At 38.9% G+C, this 22,307-nt stretch overlaps 1 protein-coding gene across 3 annotated transcripts in view; it reads right to left on the bottom strand.

Annotated features, from left to right (window-relative positions):
- Positions 1–22,307, bottom strand: part of SRRM3 (serine/arginine repetitive matrix 3) — a 334,709-nt gene that overhangs the window by 181,759 nt on the left and 130,643 nt on the right. For 2 of the 3 annotated variants that reach the window (XM_075264822.1, XM_075264824.1), the window contains exon 3: positions 10,837–11,090. In XM_075264822.1, coding sequence (XP_075120923.1) covers positions 10,837–11,060 — 224 coding nt within the window. In that variant the 5' untranslated portion in view covers positions 11,061–11,090. Of the gene's footprint in view, positions 1–10,836; positions 11,208–22,307 lie in introns of those variants that run through there. The other variant, XM_075264823.1, reaches the window with a different exon arrangement.

The raw sequence follows: 22,307 nt of genomic DNA, 5'->3' as shown, positions 1-22,307 counted from the left end.
TAGGTTTAACAGGTTTTTATAGGTTCTAGCAGATGAAAGTAATGTATCATCAGTTGTTTCATTTTCCCTTCTTCCACCATCATTTAGGAAAAAAACATCAGGTTTCCATCTAAATCCACAAGCACTCTGTCTTTCAGTCACTTTATATTGTTGGTGGGAATATTAGATTAGAAGATTAATGTGGATAAGATTAAAATGTACATAATATATGCTTATTCAGAGGTGTAACTAGGAATGGCGGGGCCCAGTGGCAAACTTACCTACCTTTAACAGACCCCAGAGTATAATTGGAGACTCATGGGAGGATATAAACATACCTCTCCCGGGCTCCAGAGCACTTCCGGCTGATGTCAGCTATCTTCATTGATGAATGGGACGTCAAGTGAGCAGGGACCACTGAAGCCTTCTGGAGCCAGGAGAGGTAAGTAACAGTGTTTTTTATGTTCCTTAACCTCCCCTGGGCCTTCGATCATTATACTTGGGGGTCTAAAAAGGTCTATTAGCGTTTGTGGGGTTTGCGGGCCCGCGACCTTACTTACTGATCCCGGTTCCTGTTCACAGCCGCCTCTGCAGAAGGGTAAGCACTGTGAGCAGGAGCCAGGACCGGTAAGTAAATAGGGCCCATTACCTGCTGGAGTTAATCCAGCAGGTAACAGCCTATTAAAAAAAATCTGCAGAGGTAGTGGCTGCCACTGGGCTCCCTAGTGTCCCAGGCTCTGTTGTAGCCGCTACCACTGCTACCACGTTAGTTACGCCACTGTACTTATTATTTGTATTTATACTTGTTTTGACCTGCACAATAAAATTATATATTTTAAAAGGAGACTACCGCCACCTAAAGCACTTATATGCTCTTGAAGGGGTCACTGGTAACATAGAGAACATACCTTTTGTGTGCCAAAGCACAATCTTATTACTCAGAAAGTCAAGTTTTAGGCTAAGGCCCCACGTAGTGAGCCACTGCCAAAAAGTGATGTGTGAAAAACTGCAGTGGAAACACACTGCATTTTTTACAGAAAGTACACAGAGTTTTCCTGCAGACTTTTCGCTTCAATCATACCCAGAATCCCACCCTCTTTGCATGTACTGTAAATTATCGCAATTTTTTGATGCAGTGTTTCCGCCACATTAACATTGTGGCATTTACTCCACGTGAGGCCCCGGTCTTAATCTGTATGCAGTAACCTATTTGGTGCACCCAGGGTGTGCCTGTATCTGCTGGAGCTTCTATTTTCACCTCATGGACTTATTATTTTTTTATGTAATGGGGTGGCAATGGCCATTGACCACAGAAACGGGCGCACAAACAGCTAATCTACACACAGTTTATAAATTGATTTTCTCAGCAGCAAGAAAGCAATGTGACACAAAAAAGGAATGTTCATTATAGATATGGTCAATAGGTATGTTCACTATGTTCCTATAAACTATAACTATATACAAAGAGCAATGCATTACATAGCATTGTAACCTTACTTAAAAAGGTAACTGCTTAATGTTTACCCTACACATTCATAGATGTAAAAGAGTGTCTTGGAATGTCAGGTCTCCAGAGATACTTTCGAGTAATTGCCCAATTTACCCTTCACAATCCTACTTCCTCAGCACCATTGCATCTTCTTGGAACTCCCAAACATGGATCCAATACTTGTGGACTTAGTATTGTGGCTGATCTCAAAATCCACCGCTCAAAACCTTTATTTGTGCAGGTAGGGAAAGGGGAGAGAGATTTGGCATTGAGCAGGGACCCCTTGTAGACATGTACCAGTAATTTTTTTTTGTTATTTATAATGTATTGGTAAACAGAAACATATCTCTATAGACCAGTACATTGGATGTTTAAGAAATATACTTTTTTAGCATCGTATATCTCTTTATACCAAGACATTATGGATGTAAAGAAAAAATATACTTTGAGCTCTCAGGAATGAAGGTGGTGGCTCTGCTGTTAAGGTGACTGCCTGCCATATATCAAGTCTTGGGTTTGACACCTTAGACAGACTAAGCAAGGCAAAACATAATAAACATTCAAAACAGATAAAGGAATCCCATAATTTACCATATATATGTATATATCACACACAGATAACCCATTATGTGCCTGGTTACCCTCCTTCTTATTTCAGGAGTTGCACTCATATGGGAGACATGCTTCCCATCTGGTGAATCTGGTAGAATTTATAATTTAGTCTATATCCATTTTAACTCATTTCTCATTATCATTTGCTGTGACCCATTAATATGTCTTTATTTGATCTGTACGGCAATGATCCCCGTATTGGCACCCCCATCATTCCTGGTTATCTGAGTATACAGTATATAGTTCTTTATCATAATTTATCCCATGAAAGTTAACTCATACCTGCATAACATTTGATGTTTCAGGATAAGTTGTTATATGTGTATGCATGAAGAGTAACACTATTTTTGGTCATTATGTAATCTACATTTTGCCGTTGTCCCCTAACCTGGTGGCTGCAGACTAGATACCATCCACTGCTCACAATAGATAGAAGAAGAATCTGCTCTATAACTCTCTCTCTTTCTCTCCTACAAAACGTCCCATGATCATGCAGGACATATATAGAGAGGTATTGACACGTATTGATTTTAGTAAAGTGCTTTGGTTGAGATAGAAGCCTTCTATTCATCTCCAACATCAGCATCCTTGACTCTCCTGTTCATTCCTCCCTTTCCTTTTCTATAGATGAGTCATCTAATCATGTAACCTGCAGTACATCTCAAGATGGATACAGCAGTAATGTTCTAAGTGAAAATCATTTTAGCAGAGAGATTAAGTAGAAAACAGCCTGATAAAGCTGCGTTCACACCTGCATTGAACTCTCCGTTGGAGAGTATGATGCAAAAACCTCAGTGGAGAAAAAATTTCTTGAATCAGCAGACCCCATTATAGTCAATGGGGTTCGCCAGTGTCTGTGTAACTTCTGTAGTATTGGTCCAGCGCTCTGTTGTTCGGGTTCCCTAACGGATCCAAACAAGAGAGATCCCCAGCTTTTTTTGTCAACCTAGTTTAAGAGAAGAAAGGCAATTCTTAACATAGTTTCTTAACCACTTCAGTACCGGGCCAATTTGTGTTTCAGGACCAGGCTCATTTTCAGGTTTTTTGTATGTGCTGTTTTGAGGGCTTGAACATTTTATCATTTGGGTTATTCAACTAATTTCCACCATGTGAACAGACCCTGAGACAGTCTAGAAAAATGGTAATTGGAAAAGAAACAGTTATTTGATTACAACTGTAGAATGAGAAAAGACAACATAGAAAACCTGTAACATTGTTCCTTCACCAGAAATATAATGAAAGTAGAAGATCTAAAACTTGATGGGTCACTGTCATTGTACACATTTTTTTTTTTAGAAACATGAAGACTATAACGAGATTCTAACTTAACCAACAGCAGGAAGGAGAAATGTTATAAATGGAGGAAAGTTAATGTGTAGAATATAAAGGCAGCATTGGCGAGGACATTCCTATTAAAACTTGATGAATGACAATTTCAGGAACAAATTAGTAATAGTAACTTAATAGGAAAGAATGTTGTAACTATTACAACTTGTTGGAATTTGAGTGATATAATAATGTAGTATCACATGATGAGTAGGTATCATCATTTGGTCTCTTTAGAATTAACATATACAGTAAAATAGAACTGTGTATATTAGTTTGACAATAACACTTGACTCTAAAAAGGTTTAATTTTCCCATCCTCAGGTCATTACTTTATTAAATAGATTGGGCTAAATTATTTGTAAGAATTAACTGCATAGAAATGGATATTAGTTAATTCCTCTGGGAAATAAATACAAAAAAAATTAAGCCTTAATACATTTAGAATTCTATAAAAATAATTAACACATTGGACAAAATATAAAGTTATTAAATAAATCTAATATTAATAATAATGCAAAATAGCAGTAAATGTAAACTTCAGAACATGTCTGCCATCATAAGAACCCTACATACACGTTAAAGGGGTTGTCTCGTGAAGATGATCACTTTTCTAATTGGAAGCCAGGCCTCCTATCTTCTTTTATTGTCAGGGTAAGTTATTACTGGCCAACATACATTTTTCCTTTACTGGGTACTGCACTAGACAAGTAGCATTACATGTCCGCTATTCAAATGAATATCCAACCGTGTAATACAATACAATAATAACCCATGTGTTTGGGTTATTTACTACATAAGGGACAAAGGGGAGCATTATTACTATATTGGAACACACAGTAAGTATTATTACTATATAGGGACAAAAAAGGGAGCATTATAATGATATAGGGGAAATTTACTAATCAGAAGGGTTGCATTATTACTATATGGGGCACAAATGGGTACTATGATTTTCAGGTAGTACAAAGGAGGGCATTACTACTATATGAGGGCACAAAGGAGGGAATTACAATTAAAGGGGCACAAAGCACAGGTTCACTGTATGGTGGTTCTATTGGGCCTTTGGATAGTGTTGATATTATTCAGTTATTATGTTAAGGTAAAGTGTGGTTATAATCTAGTGCAGTGATGGCGAACCTTTTAGCGACTGAGTGCCAATGTGCAACTCAAAACCCACTAAATTATCACAAAGTACCAACACGGCAATTTAACCTTAATACTGTGCGGATCCACAATTATGGACAATTACAGACCCGCAAAATACGGTCATGAGAATGGGGCTTTACAGAGCTTTTAATTATACAAACAACTTTGTTCTGCATTTGGTATAATTTTGAACAATTAAAGTACATTATTTACATAGAACAGATCTGTTTTATAGGACCATGTAATGTTATTATGACCTGTAATAATATCAGATGTCTGCTATAAAACAGATACTGTGTGATATAAATAGTAAAGGTTCCCCACTCAGTCCAATCTGCTCCACAGTGACCCCCACTCAGTCCAATCTGCTCCACAGTGACCCCCACACAGTCCAATCTGCTTCACAGTGACCACCACACAGTACAATTTTCTCCACAGTGGCCACCACACAATACAATCTGCTCCACAGTGGCCACCACTCAGTATAATCTATTCCACAGATAGGTGCCCATAGAGAGGGCTCTGAGTATCACCTCTGGCACCTGTGCCATAGGTTTGCCATCACAGATCTAGTGTCACTGCTTTGTCCTTACATAGTGCAATGTTGGTCTTGATGTGTTGATCGGTTTTACTCAATAACAGTATGATAATATTTGTTTTCTTACCAAAGTGGTGATATTTCGTAATCAATATATATGCTAATAATTACACATCACTATCATGCATAAAAATCTTGTAACACCACTGGCACCTACACATCTAAGCAACATGCTGGTGTGATAGATAAGGAAGAGTCTGCTCCTAAAATGTACCACGTGGCCCACAGAATTCTAGTAACGCTCCTGCTCCCTCTAAAACGTTAATAATGTCTAGTAGGTCCAACGGAAAGAGTTTTTCTTCCATGAAACAACAGCTTTAAAATACATTTAACCTGAAAATAAAATGGAAAAAATTAAAACAATATGTAGTACTATAAAGAATATTCTAAACTCTTTGTCACGTTACTTAAACCATTTGTGAGCAACTTATGTAGTGTGGCAGCTACTTTATCCTGCTGAAAGAGCCAATGAGTATACAAAAACGTTTAGGTAGTACGTGTCAAAGTAGTATTCACATGTGGCTGATAAATCTTCACCTGAACACTGTAACTCTACCCAGATGATTCATTGCACATACAGATATAACATTAATGTGATCACTGTACCTGAGATAGATAACATGCACACATTCAGTAGGAACAAGTTCAATTGCATTCAAGCAATGTTTAATGTGCAAGTCATTAAGGCTCTGTACACACTGGCACTCTATGGTGCTTAAGTCGATGGCACTTAAGAAAATTTTGTAAATATTAACAATGTAGCTAGGTCTCTACTTAGCAACTACTCACCAATAAGTTTATAATAAATGCAGTCAAGTGCATGAAGATGACATTGTAGAGAATATTATAATTAGTCATAGAAAATGCACTCCATTATCAAGGGAATCTACCGAATATTGACAAAGAACTGAACATTTAATTCATTTATTAAGAAATCAAATTATCTACAAATCTCTGATATACAGAATTGCTGCTGCTTCAAGCAAGACTGATCTACAGGACTGAAATAACAGAGAACCAGGGCTGGTTTTACATGGCAAACAAATGCCTCACCTATAGGACTCTCATAGGCTGAAACCCACGTAAGCATTAGAAATGAATAGAGATGAGCGAACAGTAAAATGTCCGAGGTTCGATATTCGTTTCGAGTAGCCCCTCAATATTCAACTACTCGAATCAAATATCGAACCCTATTATAGTCTATGGGGGGAAAATGCTCGTTTCAGGGGTAGGCAACATTCGATCAAATTATACTTACCAAGTCCACGAGTGAGGGTCGGGCTGGATCCTCCGAGAAGTCTTCTCCTTGCAGCGTCCCCACGGCGTCTTCCGGCTCTTCATTCACTCTGCCAGGCATCGGGCCTGGGCAGAGCCGACTGCGCATGTCCGCACTACAAGCGGACATTCCCGATGCCTGGCAGAGTGAATGAAGAGCCGGAAGACGCCGCGGGGAAGCTGCACGGGAAGACCTCTAAAGGTAGGAGAAGAACCAGCATTGATTGGCCGACTGTATAGCATTCGGCCAATCAATGCTGGTTCCGCATCGAACTTTTACATTCAAACAGCGAGTGGTACTTGATCGAGTACGAGTATTTCGAATATCGTAGTATTCGATCGAATACCTACTCGATCGCGTACTACTCGCTCATCTCTAGAAATGAACAAAACGCCCTCTCAGTAGTTGTACAGTCCACTCACACAGTGATCTCGATCCTCTATTCTGTGTTATCAGTATGAGTTACTGTCCTAGATCACAAATGAATGTAAACTTACCCCCCATAAGTGCCTTAGATTGCTAGGAAATGTATACTAATCCCAAACGCCTCAAAAAACGCTCCAAAAAAAGCCTCATGTCAAAAAACCGTCAAAAAACCTTCAAAAAACCATTTCCTAATTCCTGAATTGGATTTTTTCCTAACCAAATTCCTTGACACCTAACAACGTGTGAACTAGCTCTTACATTTTGACTTCACTATCCTAGGCCCTGTTAAAACCCTTTGACTGACCAGTACTAAAAGTATAACTAACTACTTCACTGTTGTAGGAACTTTATCATTAACCTCTTCACTCCCTTCAGCAATTTAGCCCTTAACCCTTTTTACTGCCTTTACCCACTAGAGATGCTAGATGCTAGAGTATTATGTGGCCCCTGTATGTAGCATTATGTACAGTAAAACACTACATTATTTAGATCCTAAATTCTAGCAATTTCAATGTGGCACTATTGTATGAACAGTCTTGTGTGGGTGCCATATATTAGCATTATTGGATATTATTGATAAGTATTATTCAGGCATTGTATGAGGATATTATGCGGGCAGAATGTATTATGTGGAAAATGTATAGGATTTTTTGGCGCTGTAAGATATCATTCAGGTATACTCATTTGTGTGTTTAACAGCTTACAAGTTATGTATTATTGATGGCCTGATGCGACACCCTGGACCCCCGTAGATCACCTATACTCAGACAGTGTGACTCCCAGCAATTACATACCGCACTGCATACTCAGCGTACAAAGTGTAGGCATTGCAACATTGTCACCCAACCTTCTGCAGCGGGATAAATTGTAACATGATATGCTATCATAGAAGATGAGAGTCAATGAAAAGTCATTGAAAAATGTTTTTCCAATGACCTTTCATTGGCCTGTGTTGTCTTTTGTGATAAGATATCACGCTGCAGCAATTTATCCCACTGCAGAAGGCACGTTAACTCTACTACATGAGTCTTGCTATGGGACAGGGACATCTTCACTTTTCAGCAGCCTTCAGTTCATTCTTGCCTGTCTGCATATACTTTGCAATTGTTCACAAACCTATTCAGTCACCAAAAAATTAACTTGCAGTTAACAAAAAATAAATATATTTGTAGCTGCAGCAAAAAAAGCACAAAACACTGCGGGAAAAACTGCATTGCGTTTTCTACAGTGTTTTTCCCAGAAAGTTTGCAGAGTTTACCACATCAGACTTCCTGCCACTATCATATCTATATGGAGAATGCCAGCATTTCCGTAGCTTTAATTGACATGTTGTGATTTTCTAAAACGTGAGCGTTTTTTAAAACATTGCTTTTCGACTGCAGATTTTTTTCTGCAATGTGTGAATGGAATCAGCCAGAATCCCATGTACTATGCAGGTAATGTAAAATGCAGCATTTTCAATAACGTAGGACCAACAACTACAGTAAGAAGGGATGAGTAAAGTTGGGGATGCATGTTTTTCTCATTCAGTGTGAGACGCTAAAAGTTGTGGTAGACGTGGGGAGTAAAAATACGGAGACATCTGATTTGCTCAAACCATGTATCTCAGAGCTTAAATCACACTCTCCAAGCAAGGCAAAACAAATAGTGAAGGAAAATACACACGTGGACAAAATTGTTGGTACCCCTCGTTTCATGAAAGAAAAACCCACAATGGTCACAGAAATAACTTGAATCTGACAAAAGTAATAATAATGTTGCCAAGCAACAAAGTTCTGGGAGAATGTCCTATGGACAGATGAGACAAAAATCAAACTTTTTGGCAAGGCACATCAGCTCTATGTTCACAGACAGAAAAATGAAGCATCTATTAAAAAGAACGCTGTCCCTACTGTAAAACATGGAGGAGGCTCTGTTATGTTCTGGGGCTGCTTTCCTTCATCTGGCACAATGTGTCTTGAATCTGTGCAGGGTACAATGAAATCTCAAGACTATCAAGGGATTCTAGAGAGAAATGTCCTTCTCATTGTCAGAAAGCTTGATCTCAGCCGCAGGTCATGGGTCTTGAAACAGGGTAATGACCCAAAACACACAGCTAAAAACACCCAAGAATGGCTAAGAGGAAAACATTGGACTATTCTGAAGTGGCCTTCTATGAGCCCTGACCTAAATCCTATTGAGCATCGTTGGAAGGAGCTGAAACATGCCGTCTGGAAAAGGCACCCTTCAAACCCAAGACAACTGGAGCAGTTTGCTCATGAGGAGTGGCCAAAATACCTGCTGAGAGGTGCAGAAGTCTCATTGACAGTTACAGGAATCGTTTGATCGCAGCGATTTCCTCAAAAGGTTGTGCAAGAAAATATTAAGTTAAGTGAACCATCATTTCTGTCCAGGCCTGTTTCATGAGTTTTATTATTTAAAAAAAATTCTGTTGAAGCGAAAAGCAATGTCTGACTTTCATTTGTTCATGTTCATAGAATTTTTATTTATTATTTCTTTTGTCAGATTCAAGTTATTTCTGTGACCATTGTGGGTTTTACTTTCAATAAACGAGGGGTACCAACAATTTTGTCCACGTGTGTAAATAAATAATGGGACAGATGGAGTCGGTTAGTTGTTTCTAGTTTTAAAAGCTTGTGCTCCAAATCTGCTTGGACCTTAGTCCTTTCATTTTTGAGGCGAGAGGCTTCTGCTATAAGGGCACCCCCGATTGTAGCCTTATGGCTACATTATTACTTTTGTCAGATTCAAGTTATTTATGTGACCATTGTGGGTTTTACTTGCATTAAATGAGGGGTACCAACAATTTTGTCCACGTATGTAAATTTGTTCTATTTATCCATATACTGTACTATACTGTACTGTAATTTTTTCCTCCATCATAGGTATGTGTAGCTTTTTCTTGTGTTTGGTAAACAGTGTAAATTCTAAACTTACTATAGCTATATAAAAATGTTATTATAATGTTCTGAAGCTTAGGACTAATGTAAAGTCAATGAGAATGAACAATTTAAATTCTGCTTAGAAATCCTTCTTGCGTGATATGGAGAGATTGGGGACTTGCCAGTCTATGTAATTGCAGTGTGATAGTGGTGCTTGCAATGAGATAATTGCCTACTCAGGAGTCCTGCTATCTCTTATGTATTAAATTGAGCCTTCGGAATAATGTAATTGTTGACAATCTCCTCCAATAATATGTTTAACGCTACTCAGAAATGAAATTTGAATGACAAGCACTTTCTTACTTTTTTAACAAGGGCAATATAAAGTGGGAAAACTATCCTAAAAAGGGGCAGATGACATTGATCCAGTGTTCCAATCTTTAATCCAGTTATGGTTAAACACACATTGCTGTACACACTTGAAAAAGGGCTGCACCCAAAACGCGTTGTGTGTCTAAAACTGGATTAAAAACGTCTTTAATGACCAATATGTGTATTTATTACGGAATTTCTTATATTTTTTACAGCAGGAATAACAGTTTGTAGTACCATTCTTGCCTTCAAAAATAATAGCAGTATAGTGTACAGTATAATGTATCTAGATAAGTAAGAAAACGGAACTGTCTCATTATAAATGAATGTCACATCACTAGTGTGAACGGAGACTTATTAGAAAGAACATGCTATTCAGGAAAGACTTCTGTAGTTCATCACAAACCAGTGCTTCATATTACTGAAAAGAAATGTATTAGGAAAAGCTATGATAGTATTCTGTCCAATTAGACCAAAATACATTTGGCTTTATATTACATATTGAAATCCTGCAGAAAAGTGCCCACAAATGTATGCAGTAATCCAGAACATGACTTAAGTCTTACAAGTATTAAATGTGCGTGCAGAATAGAAGCTTCTTCCTCAGCTCAGTCCAGACTTTGATAACGTATACCTTATAATGCTATAACTAGTGTCTGGTAGAATAGAATGTGTCCTTTACATTATAATTGGATTTTTACAAGGCTTTTATTACATAATGACTTACCCCTGTTCCTCCATCATTTCCTGCAGCTCCATGCACTTTAGTTCTACCCTTCTTTTCCGCTCATGGTCCAAAATTTCTCTGTGGGCCTTCTTAACAATGTTGGGTTCTGCAGCTCTTGCTTCTTCTTCTGGTTTATGCCAGGTGCCGGAAGCACTGGGCTGGCTGAAGCCATTTGCAGCTTCTTGTGGTGATGGAATCCCGGCACCATTGTTGCAAACCGACATTGCAATGCCTCCTTACAGCTCGTATTCTTCCTGTGAAAATGCAAACAGGTTCATTTAAGCTAACGTTTATTCCTTATCTTTCACACACCTTTGAAAGAGAATGGTAAAGGAAATAGTCTCCATGCTCTGAGCCGCTCTGTTAAATTAAAACTGACGGCTTAATGGAGGAAGAGCTGTACTAATCTGCTTTTCTGCAAGACAGGGACCAACACTGCCGACCAAGCAGCACAAGCTACATTATGAAAGCTTCCATTGCAGACAGAGAAGTCAATTCTCATATATTAGGGATTTGGGAGAGCTGACCATGCGTAAAACACTGTGAGAGATTGTCGTGCACCCCAATGGGAACAAATTGTAATAGCTAATTGGAAAAGAAGCACTAGCAGCGTTAGAAGCTATTACGCACATTGTAATGTAATTACAGACACACCTTAGGAGTATTGTGGATGCTAAGCTGCTATTAGATGTATTATTAAACTCTGCAGCCAGAATACATTTTCTTAGTTTAGCGGAGGCAAAATATAAACAAAAATGAGATTACCATACGATGAAACAGTACTACGATGATGCTGCCAAAAATTACGTCAAATCACAAATTTATTTGGGTCCTAGGAGAAGACACATATACTCAGCTGTGACATACAGTGTGATTGCTATTGCTTTCTAGGATAGCTTTTGACTGTGGGCGCTGTGTAGTGATGGTGATTGCTGTGCACCAATAAATGCCATACTAGTTGTAACTAAGTTTCATTTTGTTATGTAGGAGTACAGGATATGATAATTTGTAGATGTTAAAAACCCATTAATGAGCTATGATGTACCGTATATACTCGAGTATAAGCCGACCCGAATATAAGCCGACCCCCCTAATTTTACCACAAAAAACTGGGAAAACTTATTGACTCGAGTATAAGCCTAGGGGGGAAATGCAGCAGCTGCTGGAAAATTTCGAAAATTAAAATGGTCGGAGTTTTTGGGTGCAGTAGTTGCTGGATACTGGGGAAGGGGAGGGGGTGTTTTGGTTGTCTGTCTGCCCCTTCCCTGAGCCTGAGGACTGTTTTTTTTTCCCCCACTTGGAATTCAGCCTGGCTGAATATAGAGTATCTGCAGTGCTCCTATTAACCCCTTCCTGATGGAACAGGAGCACTGCAGATACCCTATATTCAGCAGACAGGGCACTGTCAGACACAGGGATACCTAATGTGTACGTGTTTCACAGTCATTTTCTACTTTCGTATGTATTCTAGGGAAAGGAGGGATTAAGAACTTTTATTTTTTATTTTAAAAATTTTTTTTGCACTATTTTATGGGAGATTCTATACATTGATATTGTGGCTGGTCATAAACCCCCCTCACCCTCCTTAAAAAAAAAAAAAAAAAAAAAAAAAAAATTTTTTTTTTTTTTTTGCTGACTCGAGTATAAGCCGAGGGGTGCTTTTTCAGCACAAAAACTGGGCTGAAAAATTCGGCTTATACTCGAGTATATACGGTATATATCCATCGGCATGTCTGCTAATTTAACCCTTTAGATGTCATAGAGCTCAAGTCCATAGATCCCACAGCATGTAAAGTGCTTGAGGAACAGAGTTCCCTTTGTCTGGCCTTCAGCAACCCACAATACCATCATGGAGTATTAATGAATTTCCATGACAGCCAAGACCTAACAAACTCCCAGGTCTACCATCCACTTCTGCCTATGTAAATACAGCAGGCTACAGTACTTTGAAACATTGAAGCATTGTATATGAAAAGAATTGCTTTTTCAACTCTACCTAGTGGGACAAAAATGGCAGTAAAATAAATTCAGTAAAGTTTTATAACCCCCCCCCCAAAAAAAAAAAAAAAAAAAATACATAAGCATCATTTTTTATTACAAAAAAATAAGCAATTTACAATTGAATTTATAACTGATGAAAAGATAACTTACTATTTATACTGCATGGAGCACAGTGTAAAGAGAAAAAAAAAAAAAAAGGCAAATGTGCTGCCATTTTTCCTATAACCTGTTCCCAAATAATAATAATAATAATAATAATAATAATAATAATAATAATAGAGTAAATCCAATTATATGACTATTGTAGATATAAATTCTGGTGCACTGGAGCTTGCCTGAATTATTTATTATTGCTAATTATGCAGGCGCATCTCGTGCCAGCTCTGGACTTGCTTAAGACTGTCATATAGTCGTAATACAATCCCGAAATATGTTATATGCACCCAAGTAAGGTGCTATTGAAATATACAGCTTGCCTTACTTACAGCTACATTCACAGAAAGATAAAACTATTAATGGCTTTTGGAATGCAAAGATATTTAGTTCTTAGTTATTACAGGGAGCTCAGTGCCACTAAAAGAGTTTTGAGTGTTTATTTTTAAGCAAATGCATTGTGGATACAGAGAGTGGCTTCATCTGCTGCCTGTGGTTGCCAAACCTTAGGACCTATCAATCTTGAGGTTAGCGACTGCACTATGAGGACACCACAGGTGCTCAAGTACCAAACAGATTATTTGCATACTGAGTAACAGTTGATTTTCTCTGCAGCAATATTGCGCATTGACACAAAAGGGTCTGTTCATTATAACCAGCCCTACAACAGCATACACATATGTGGTTTAGAAGCAGTTTTAGTGGTGGTAGTCTTCCTCCTGCCCCTGTGCTATTGGACTAGTTTCCACACTCAAGGAGGGCAATGGATCTCAAATGGCAACAGATGGCTTAAATGTGTTACCTATAATTTGTTGGCTTTGCTTATCCTGTGTAATGACAGCAGTCTACAAGTACTGTCATACTACTACTCCCAGCAATCATGTGTCCCTTGCTTTCCTTGGTTTCTCACCATACTTCTCCATCTAGCCATCCTCCTGCTACTAATGCACCTGTGCATGACCTCCCCCTCACCAACTTGAGAGTTTACCTAATATACCTGTGAGCCTTGCTCAGTCAATCCCAAGCAGCTCGGGACTATTTAAATCCACTCAGCCCTCTGAAATGTGCCCACGTAATATATGCACATGATTTCCAGGTCTTGCAAGAGTTTCCTGCTTCGATTCCTGATTGATTATCTGTGCATTGACCTTGGCCTGTTTCTTGACTCTTCGCCTGTTACTGATTCTGTTCCTGACCTGCTAATCTTATGTGAATGAACTTTTGGCTTCCCATAACTCTGTTTCTCCGCTTCCTGCCCCGACCTTTGGACCAGACTTGACCACAATATTGCCTGATCATTGTAAGCTGTGTATGGCCAAACTCCACTCACCAGTCCAGAGAAAACTAAAACTACAACATGCAAAATAGCTGAAGATAAGTCATATAATGACCAGAAATTGCATTAATACTCATGTACACATACAGAACAGCTTATCCAAAGAGTCACCTGAAATGACAGGAACACTTTAAGTCAATAGTTAAAGGGGTATTTCAGGACTTTAATATTGATCTTCCCTTCTGAGTTGCACCAAATTTCTATCACAAATCTGGAATGTTTAACCTTAACAAACTGATGCTTTGTTGATGAAATTAATTTTATAATCATGTTGTAGAAAAATGATTGTTGTGTAGCACGAATCTGAGCTACAGCCAAATGTCTCTATACATAGTTACATAGTAGATGAGGTTGGATAAAGACATTAGTCCATCGAGTCCAACCTATAACCCTACAATCCCTACAGTGTTGATCCAGGGGAAGGCAAAAAACCCCATGAGGCTCGTGCCAATTGCCCTATTTCAGGGGGAAAAATTCCTTCCCGACTCCACATCTGGCAGTCAGTATAAAAACTCTGGATCAACGAGTCTTTAAAATCTAGAGTCCATAACCTGTTATATTTTTCTCTTCAAGAAAGGCATTCAGGCCTCTATGGTACACTCCATTCTCCATTTCTATCCCTCGCTTGTATTTTTACTTTTGTCTCACCCTCCTTAATTCAATATACAGTACTGTGTTCTTATGTACAAATTCTGTGAAACTTTTTACTCATGGGAAATATAAAATGTTTTTACTTTTTTTTTTTAAACAAAAGAAGTTGTTTTTTTAATATTGATCTTCCTTTCATTTTTCTTTAATTTGTTGTAGGATTTTCTGCTCATACAACAAGACTGAGTACCGTAGGTAAAGTAGGTCAGCCCCACCGATAAGCTGTTCAAAAGAACCACAATGCACCAGAACCAGCACAGCTCTGTACTGAGCTTGTAGTACTTTTACTGGCCAATACACAGCACTGGAGCTTCAACAAAGAATGGGTAAGCAATATATACCCGAATACCCCTTTATGAATTACTGCATTGTAACAAAGTGAATAGTTATGGCTGTTGTTGGGCGAACCTCACAAGATTCATGTCCCAAATATTCACAAGGCTCACAAGAACTTCTTCAGATGAAATATAACTGCTATTATTGTACTCTGGGGAGTCTTCAAACTCCAGAGTATAATAAACTGAAGTCTAAGTGAGTAGAGTATACATAACAAACAGTTATACTCACCTCTCCTTGGACTCGGTTGTTGTATCTGGTGCAGGTCTAGTCCTCTTTGGGCCTCTTCCGGGATAGTGAATGATGTAAGCAGCCCTGGGGGATGGTTGAGACCTGTGATTGGTCCTCACCAGGCATAAGGGGCATACAGACATCATAACGAACCTTAAGTTACGCCATGAACTGCAATTCGTTCATCCTGATTAGAAATAATGAAAACTGCTTAACATTCTTGCTATGGCTTAAATGCTACAAAATCATGGTTGGATAGGGAACATTATGTAAACCTCCCCTCCTTTCTTAATTTCCCTGGTCATGAATAGGAATATAAATTAGCACTTTCTTGGCAGGATGCAAAGATAATTATCTATTCCTACTGAAATCTCCCCCCAAAAAACACTCAATTACACGCAGTAATTCTAAAGCTGGCCATACAAATTACATTTTGGTTGGCTGGGACTGGGACATGTAGATACAGCCATAAATACCAGTCTTTGGCCTGATCCGATGCTGTTGGCTGCTCATTAGTAAACTGGTGCAGATTCACTTTACTTTTAGTAACTAGCCTGGCCCCTGATCCGGCAGTTTAATTGATAATGTTGGTGGTGGGATCATCCGTATCACCAATCCCATCATCAATCGGACAGTCAAGCGTATGGATGGTCTTTCAGCAAGCACTGTATAGTGTAAGTCTATATATCCTTGGCCCTCCATGTACAGAATAAATGTGTTGAACTGATAACGGTGAACAATACTGTTTCTGTAACTCTTTGTCTATTCTGCTGACTGGCACAACAACCTTTTTTTTCTACATCATAAAATTTCTGTAATAGTTACAAAAAATAATCATAAAACATCTGCTGTGATGGATGAACCAGACATGTAGAAATGAAAGGCAAACCATTTAGAAACTGGGACTGAATATCTTATGAGGTGTTGCTTAGTGGAATCTATGTTTAATTCTATTCAATTTCATTTTCAATACTAAAGATGAAAATTCAGTGCAATGAAAAAGAATTTATGACACCTGAATCTTATGTGTGACCCATATACAAATATAACGTAGGCTTATGAGGAGCCGGAGGAGGTGTTTTGCACTTACAATCTAAATACCGTAGAAAGGATTAGAAGATGGACGCACAATAAATGCAATAAATTGCTGCGCAGACTTTTCTACTGTCTGGTACATGGGCAGGAGAAGAAATCCAAGTGTCCCCAAATGCTGCTCGTTCCAAAATGCAATTACCATTGCCATGGAAACAGTCTCTAACTGACCTAAACCTTAGACTGTGATGTCAGATTCAATACTAGCAAAGTTCCCCAGGGATAACTGGATCTATGCTCTTCTGTTCCTTGAAATTTTTAACCTACTGAAAGCTCAGAGAATACTCATCAAGTAAAACCGAGATTTCCAGATGCCACAAGATACATTCTCCAGTCCACTAAGGCATCATTAGTCGGAGAAGGAAGAAAAAAATATCAGACCAGTGGAGGAAATTGTGAAATTGTAATGAGGGAGGGGAACATATAAAAGCAGTGCAGTTCCTGGTAGCGACCGATCAGATTGCAACTATGATTCTTCTTACACATCCAGGAAAATTAAGTTGTCAATTCTTTACTTTTTGAGAAATGCTACCTAATGTTCTTCATTTGTGAAATATTCTAATTCAATGTACATTTTAGGATTGGTTCCCATCTGCGTTTGGTATTCCGCTCGAGGAGTCTGCATGAGGACCCCTGAACAGAATGCTGAACACAATGACAAGTGGTGAGCTTATGAAAGCACACGGAACCTATAGACTAGTCTGGGGTCCGTGTATTTTCTATACAGTGTCCGCACGAATCATGCGGAGAGATAGGTACTTCATGAACTACTTTCCTCTCCACATGACTTGTGCACACACCACGCGGAAAACACACAGACCCCATTATAGTCTATGGGGTCCATGTGCTTTCATTGCTCACCGCTTGTCAATGCATTCGGTATTACATTCAGGGGGGGCCCATGCGGACTCCCCGAATGGAATATCAAGCGCAGATGTGAAACAGGCCTTAACTACTGTACCTGTGTAAACAATGAAGGGGCAGTGTAGCTCCAGTGATCCCCTTCATTCTGTTTATTACTGGTGTATCAGGGTTCAGATCACCACAAATCAAATATCTTTACAGCAAATACCTATCTAAAGGCCATCTATGTTTTTCTCCCAGAACCTCACTGCTGGGAAAGGACCTTTAAGTCATTTCCTATAATGTAGTCAGATTTTCAATAACCCAAACTATTCACAGTTTCTAAACAGTTTGTGCTCTGTAGAGGTGTCATGTGCCCTGAATCATAGACCTGCTGTCCTATCTAACTGGTTTGGTATAGGGCGGTGGGCTACTTCCAAAAGCCGTTATCCACATAGTATTTCAGTCTTCACTCTGTAACCCCCGTCTGAGCATCTGGTCTTCACCACAGAGAGATGACCACGTCGATGCCAATAGTCGGGAAGAAAGTCAGTGGCAGACAGCAGATAAGCAAAGTTATAAACAGGCCAAAGTATCAGGGCAGGCACCTCATGTTCACAAGTTGAGGATGGGTAGTGGACATAAGAAGGAAAGCAGCAAAACAGGATCAGGATCAATAGTGTAGTCCGTAAACAGGTCTAGGTCAAAAACAAGAATCAAACAGCAGCATAGTGACATGGAACCCTTGCAGAATTTGTAGCACAAAACCCAATATTGCTCAGGCACTGAGTAGACGCCTAATTCTGAAAATAAGTTGTAGTTCCTGTTCAAAGACCTTATCATGTATTTCTAACATGCTGGAAGATCAATTTGACTTGATTTTCCATTTAAAAGGACACAAAACCCTGAAAACTAAAAAAAAAGTTATGTCTGCAGGATTATGGTAACTGCTAAACTGTTGCTCATAGAAGTGTTTTAAAGGGGCTTTACAGGACTTCGAAAACATGACTGCTTTCTTCTCTGAAAGTGACATCATGTCCATTGGTCACATGGCCACGATAAAGATCAATCTTATTCATTTTAATGGGATGGAGATGTGGTATTGTCATGTGACCAATGGACATGATGTCACTTCCCGAGAAGAAGAAAGCAACCATGTTTTTGAGTCCTGCACAACCCCTTTAATCTTATAGGCATACACAAAGCAGACACTGCTTCCTGCTTCCTTGTAGCGCTATTATTAGTAGTGTTTCCCACTACAGTGAAACTATTTCATTTCTTTATTGTCCAGTTTTCTCATCTATAACTTTCAACAGAAAAAAACATATCCCATAGAGATCTCATCTATGGTTTTAAAAGAATCCTAATAGCATAACAAGGGGAGAGCAATATAATGATGTTAACTAATAATCCAAAGACTTATTTTATAATAACGGTTCCCAATTGGCTTAAAACATGATATATGATGCTGCCAGGGCTTCTCGGACTCTAAGTAGCCCATCAGGGCCAGCGCCAGCACCTGGCAAACCACTCGGGTTCTGCAATGAGCGCTTCCATCAATACAGATGGAGGCGCTCATTCCACTGACAGAGAAGAGCGGTAAGGTCATGATTTTACTTTCACTTAACCCCCTTGCAGATGACCATATGAATGGAAAGGATTCTCTGATCATGAGAACAACACTTGAGAACAAAAAAGGACTTGGATTATTCTGCCAGTTATCCCTTTATGGGAGCATATATCACAGCAACATAGCACTGGTCGGTGACAATTTATAAAATTGTAAGACAAATTTGTGACTCTCTTAGTGTGCCTGCCAGTTGAAAAGCAATAAAGAATTAACTTAATAAAAAGCCACCAAAAATTATAGCTGTGGCACTGAGAAGTGACAATTTATAAAATTTTAGGAAACATTTCTGACACACTGTTGGTGTGTCTGGCCGGCCAGCTGAAAAAGCTAGAATATGTTCTCTGATGAGAACAACAGTCAGTCAGAAGAGAAACAGGATTGTCTGTCACCCCTTTATGGGAGCTAATTCCATAGGAACATATCATTGATGGAGTGAGTTTCAAGAAAAATTTCTGGCTATCCCATACATACAGTATAATTATCCCCAGTGGCCCACACACACTTTATAGTGCTTCCCAGTAGCCCCCTAACAGCTATTGTGCCAAATATATCGGTACACATTGTGCCATAATTAGTGCCCACAGAGCTCTCTCAAGCTCTCTTCCACTTGTCTCCAGCTCGATACAGTAGCCCTGAAGACATTACTAGTAGCAGCTTGAATAGTGAAGCAGAAAACTAAAGGTTTCATGCTTCAATATTGAATTTAATTCTAAACACGCTCTGAGAAGTGTCTCGGCATCCTAGTTGGGAATCACTGGTCTGATGAGGCCGTGGCCCCATGGGCCGGAAATGCCGTGAACTTTCTGTTCAAAGCGCTGGGGGTAGAACCGTGATTCGTTCACGCTGTGGTTGTTCCCGCAGTGCTTTAGCGCGGCGTTTCCGGCTCATGGGGCCTTAGCCTAAATATTGCTGACAGTGCCACCCTGTGGAAAGATACATCACTTTGACAAGAGAAATATACATTTTTAAAGTTAATTTATTCACATATTTCCAGGAAGAACAACAGGAGGACAGTGTATTCAAAACTGAAATAATATTTAACCACACACACACACACACACACACACACACACACAGACACACACACACACACATATATATATTATCCCTACTTGGTTTATAAAGCAACATTAAAGCGGTTGGCCACTTTCAGACCAATATTGACAAACAAATGTACAATAAAAAGATATACAATTTTCCAATATACTTTCTGTATCAAATCCTCACAGTTTTCTAGATTTCGGCTTGCTGTCATTCATTCTGTTTCTTCTAGAGGATAAAACTCTGACCACGGTCATGTGACTTACGGTCCATGGTCATGTGATGAGCACACAGGTGCACAGCTCGTTACCAGGCAGATGTCTGATTACTGTGCTGTAACTGAACGAGCAGCACCTGTGTGCTCATCACATGACCATGGACCGTAAATCACATGACCGTGGTCAGACTTTCCTCTAGAAGTAACAGAATGAATGACAATAAGCCGAAATCTAGAAAACCGTGAGGAATTGATACAGAAAGTATATTGGAAAATTGTATATCTTTTTATTGTACATTTATTTGTCAATATTGGTCTGAAAGTGGACAAACCCTTCAATCATTTTCCTAATTGTGCTGAGGTGTATCTGTAAAAAGACAATAAAACAGATAGCTGTGCCATTTAGATGGTTAGAAGATTACTAAAAGGATAGCTGATAGGTGCAATATATTACATGCTGTGCTCTACAGTATACCTAGGGACTCTTCTGCGTTCTGCAGACTAGGTCATTCTTTATAAAGAAGTAGAAATAGATGCAAATGCAAACATTGTCAAGCAGGAGAAGGCAAAAAATCAGTCATTGGAGATTTCAGGTAAGTGGAATTGAGGAGCACCTAACTATATACTAAATTATAATAACATTAATGCTCATATAAACCTAAAGCATTCTTATTCTGAATGGTATCTGACTGTTTCACGCATTATAACTTTTTTAAAAATATCCCTTGGTCAGCATAGCACCCACAAGTCTCTCTTTTGGAGGGACACTCCTTACTTTTGACTCAAGTCCTTCTGTCCCTCTTTGTTCCTTAAATGTCCCTCTCTTTGATATTGGAAAGATATATATTTAACTTAACTATATTGTCTAAGAACCTATGTACCTGGCCCCCAACTGTACATTATACCCCAATGTACATAACATAGTATATATTTTAATATATATATATATATATATATATATATATATATATATATATATATCCTATTAATATTATAAATGTGAAAGTTTGTGAGTTTGGATGTTTGTGGGTTTGTGTGTTTGGATGTTTGGATGTTTGTTCCTCAAACACGCAAAACCCGCTCGACCGATTTGGCTGAAAGTTTCCACAAACATAGTTAATACACCCGATTGCGCAATAGGCTACTTTTCGTCACAACAGCGCACATACGTTTGTGCCAGGACCCCCACAAAACCCAAACTCACACCACCATCTCTGCAATCTCACACACTTTGGACCATAGCAAGCCACAAAATTCATATTGCCCTCTACAGCCTAGCCCCTAACCCCACACAATCACATATACATATACTTTACCACTTTGCCCCTCTCCTTAACGATACTCCAGGAGGCTCTCTTTAACGCTCCGGAGCAGCCATGTTTGCTGACCCCCACCGCTCTGACAATCCGCGACACCGCCCACCCATGTCAATACCCCTAGGAGGTCTAATAAATGCAAAAAAAAAGTTTAAAAAAAAGTAAAAAACATATAAAAACAAATAAAAAGGATTAAAAATTCAAATCACCCCCCTTTCCCTAGAACACATATAAAAGTAGTTAAAAACTGTGAAACACATACATGTTAGGTATCCCCGCATCCGAAATCGCCCGCTCTACAAAGCTATACAAATATTTTTCTTGTTCGGTAAACGCCGTAGCGGGAAAAATGGTCAAAAGTGCCAAACCGCCGTTTTTTCACTCTTTTGATTCTGATAAAAATTTGAATAAAAAGTGATCAAAGCAATAACATTTCCCGAAAATGGTAGAACTAAAACGTACACCCAACCCCGCAAAAAAAGACGCCCTATACATCCCCGTACACGGACGTATAAAAAAGTTACGGCTGTCGGAATATGACGACTTTTCCAAAAAAAAAAGTTTTAACAGTTTTGGATTTTTTTAAGGGGTCAAAATGTAAATAAAACCATATGAATTTGGTATCCC

Source organism: Leptodactylus fuscus, chromosome 2 (assembly GCF_031893055.1).
Source record: "Leptodactylus fuscus isolate aLepFus1 chromosome 2, aLepFus1.hap2, whole genome shotgun sequence".
NCBI classification, from domain to species: Eukaryota; Metazoa; Chordata; class Amphibia; order Anura; family Leptodactylidae; genus Leptodactylus; species Leptodactylus fuscus.
This window is presented reverse-complemented; position numbering and strand designations above follow the sequence as displayed.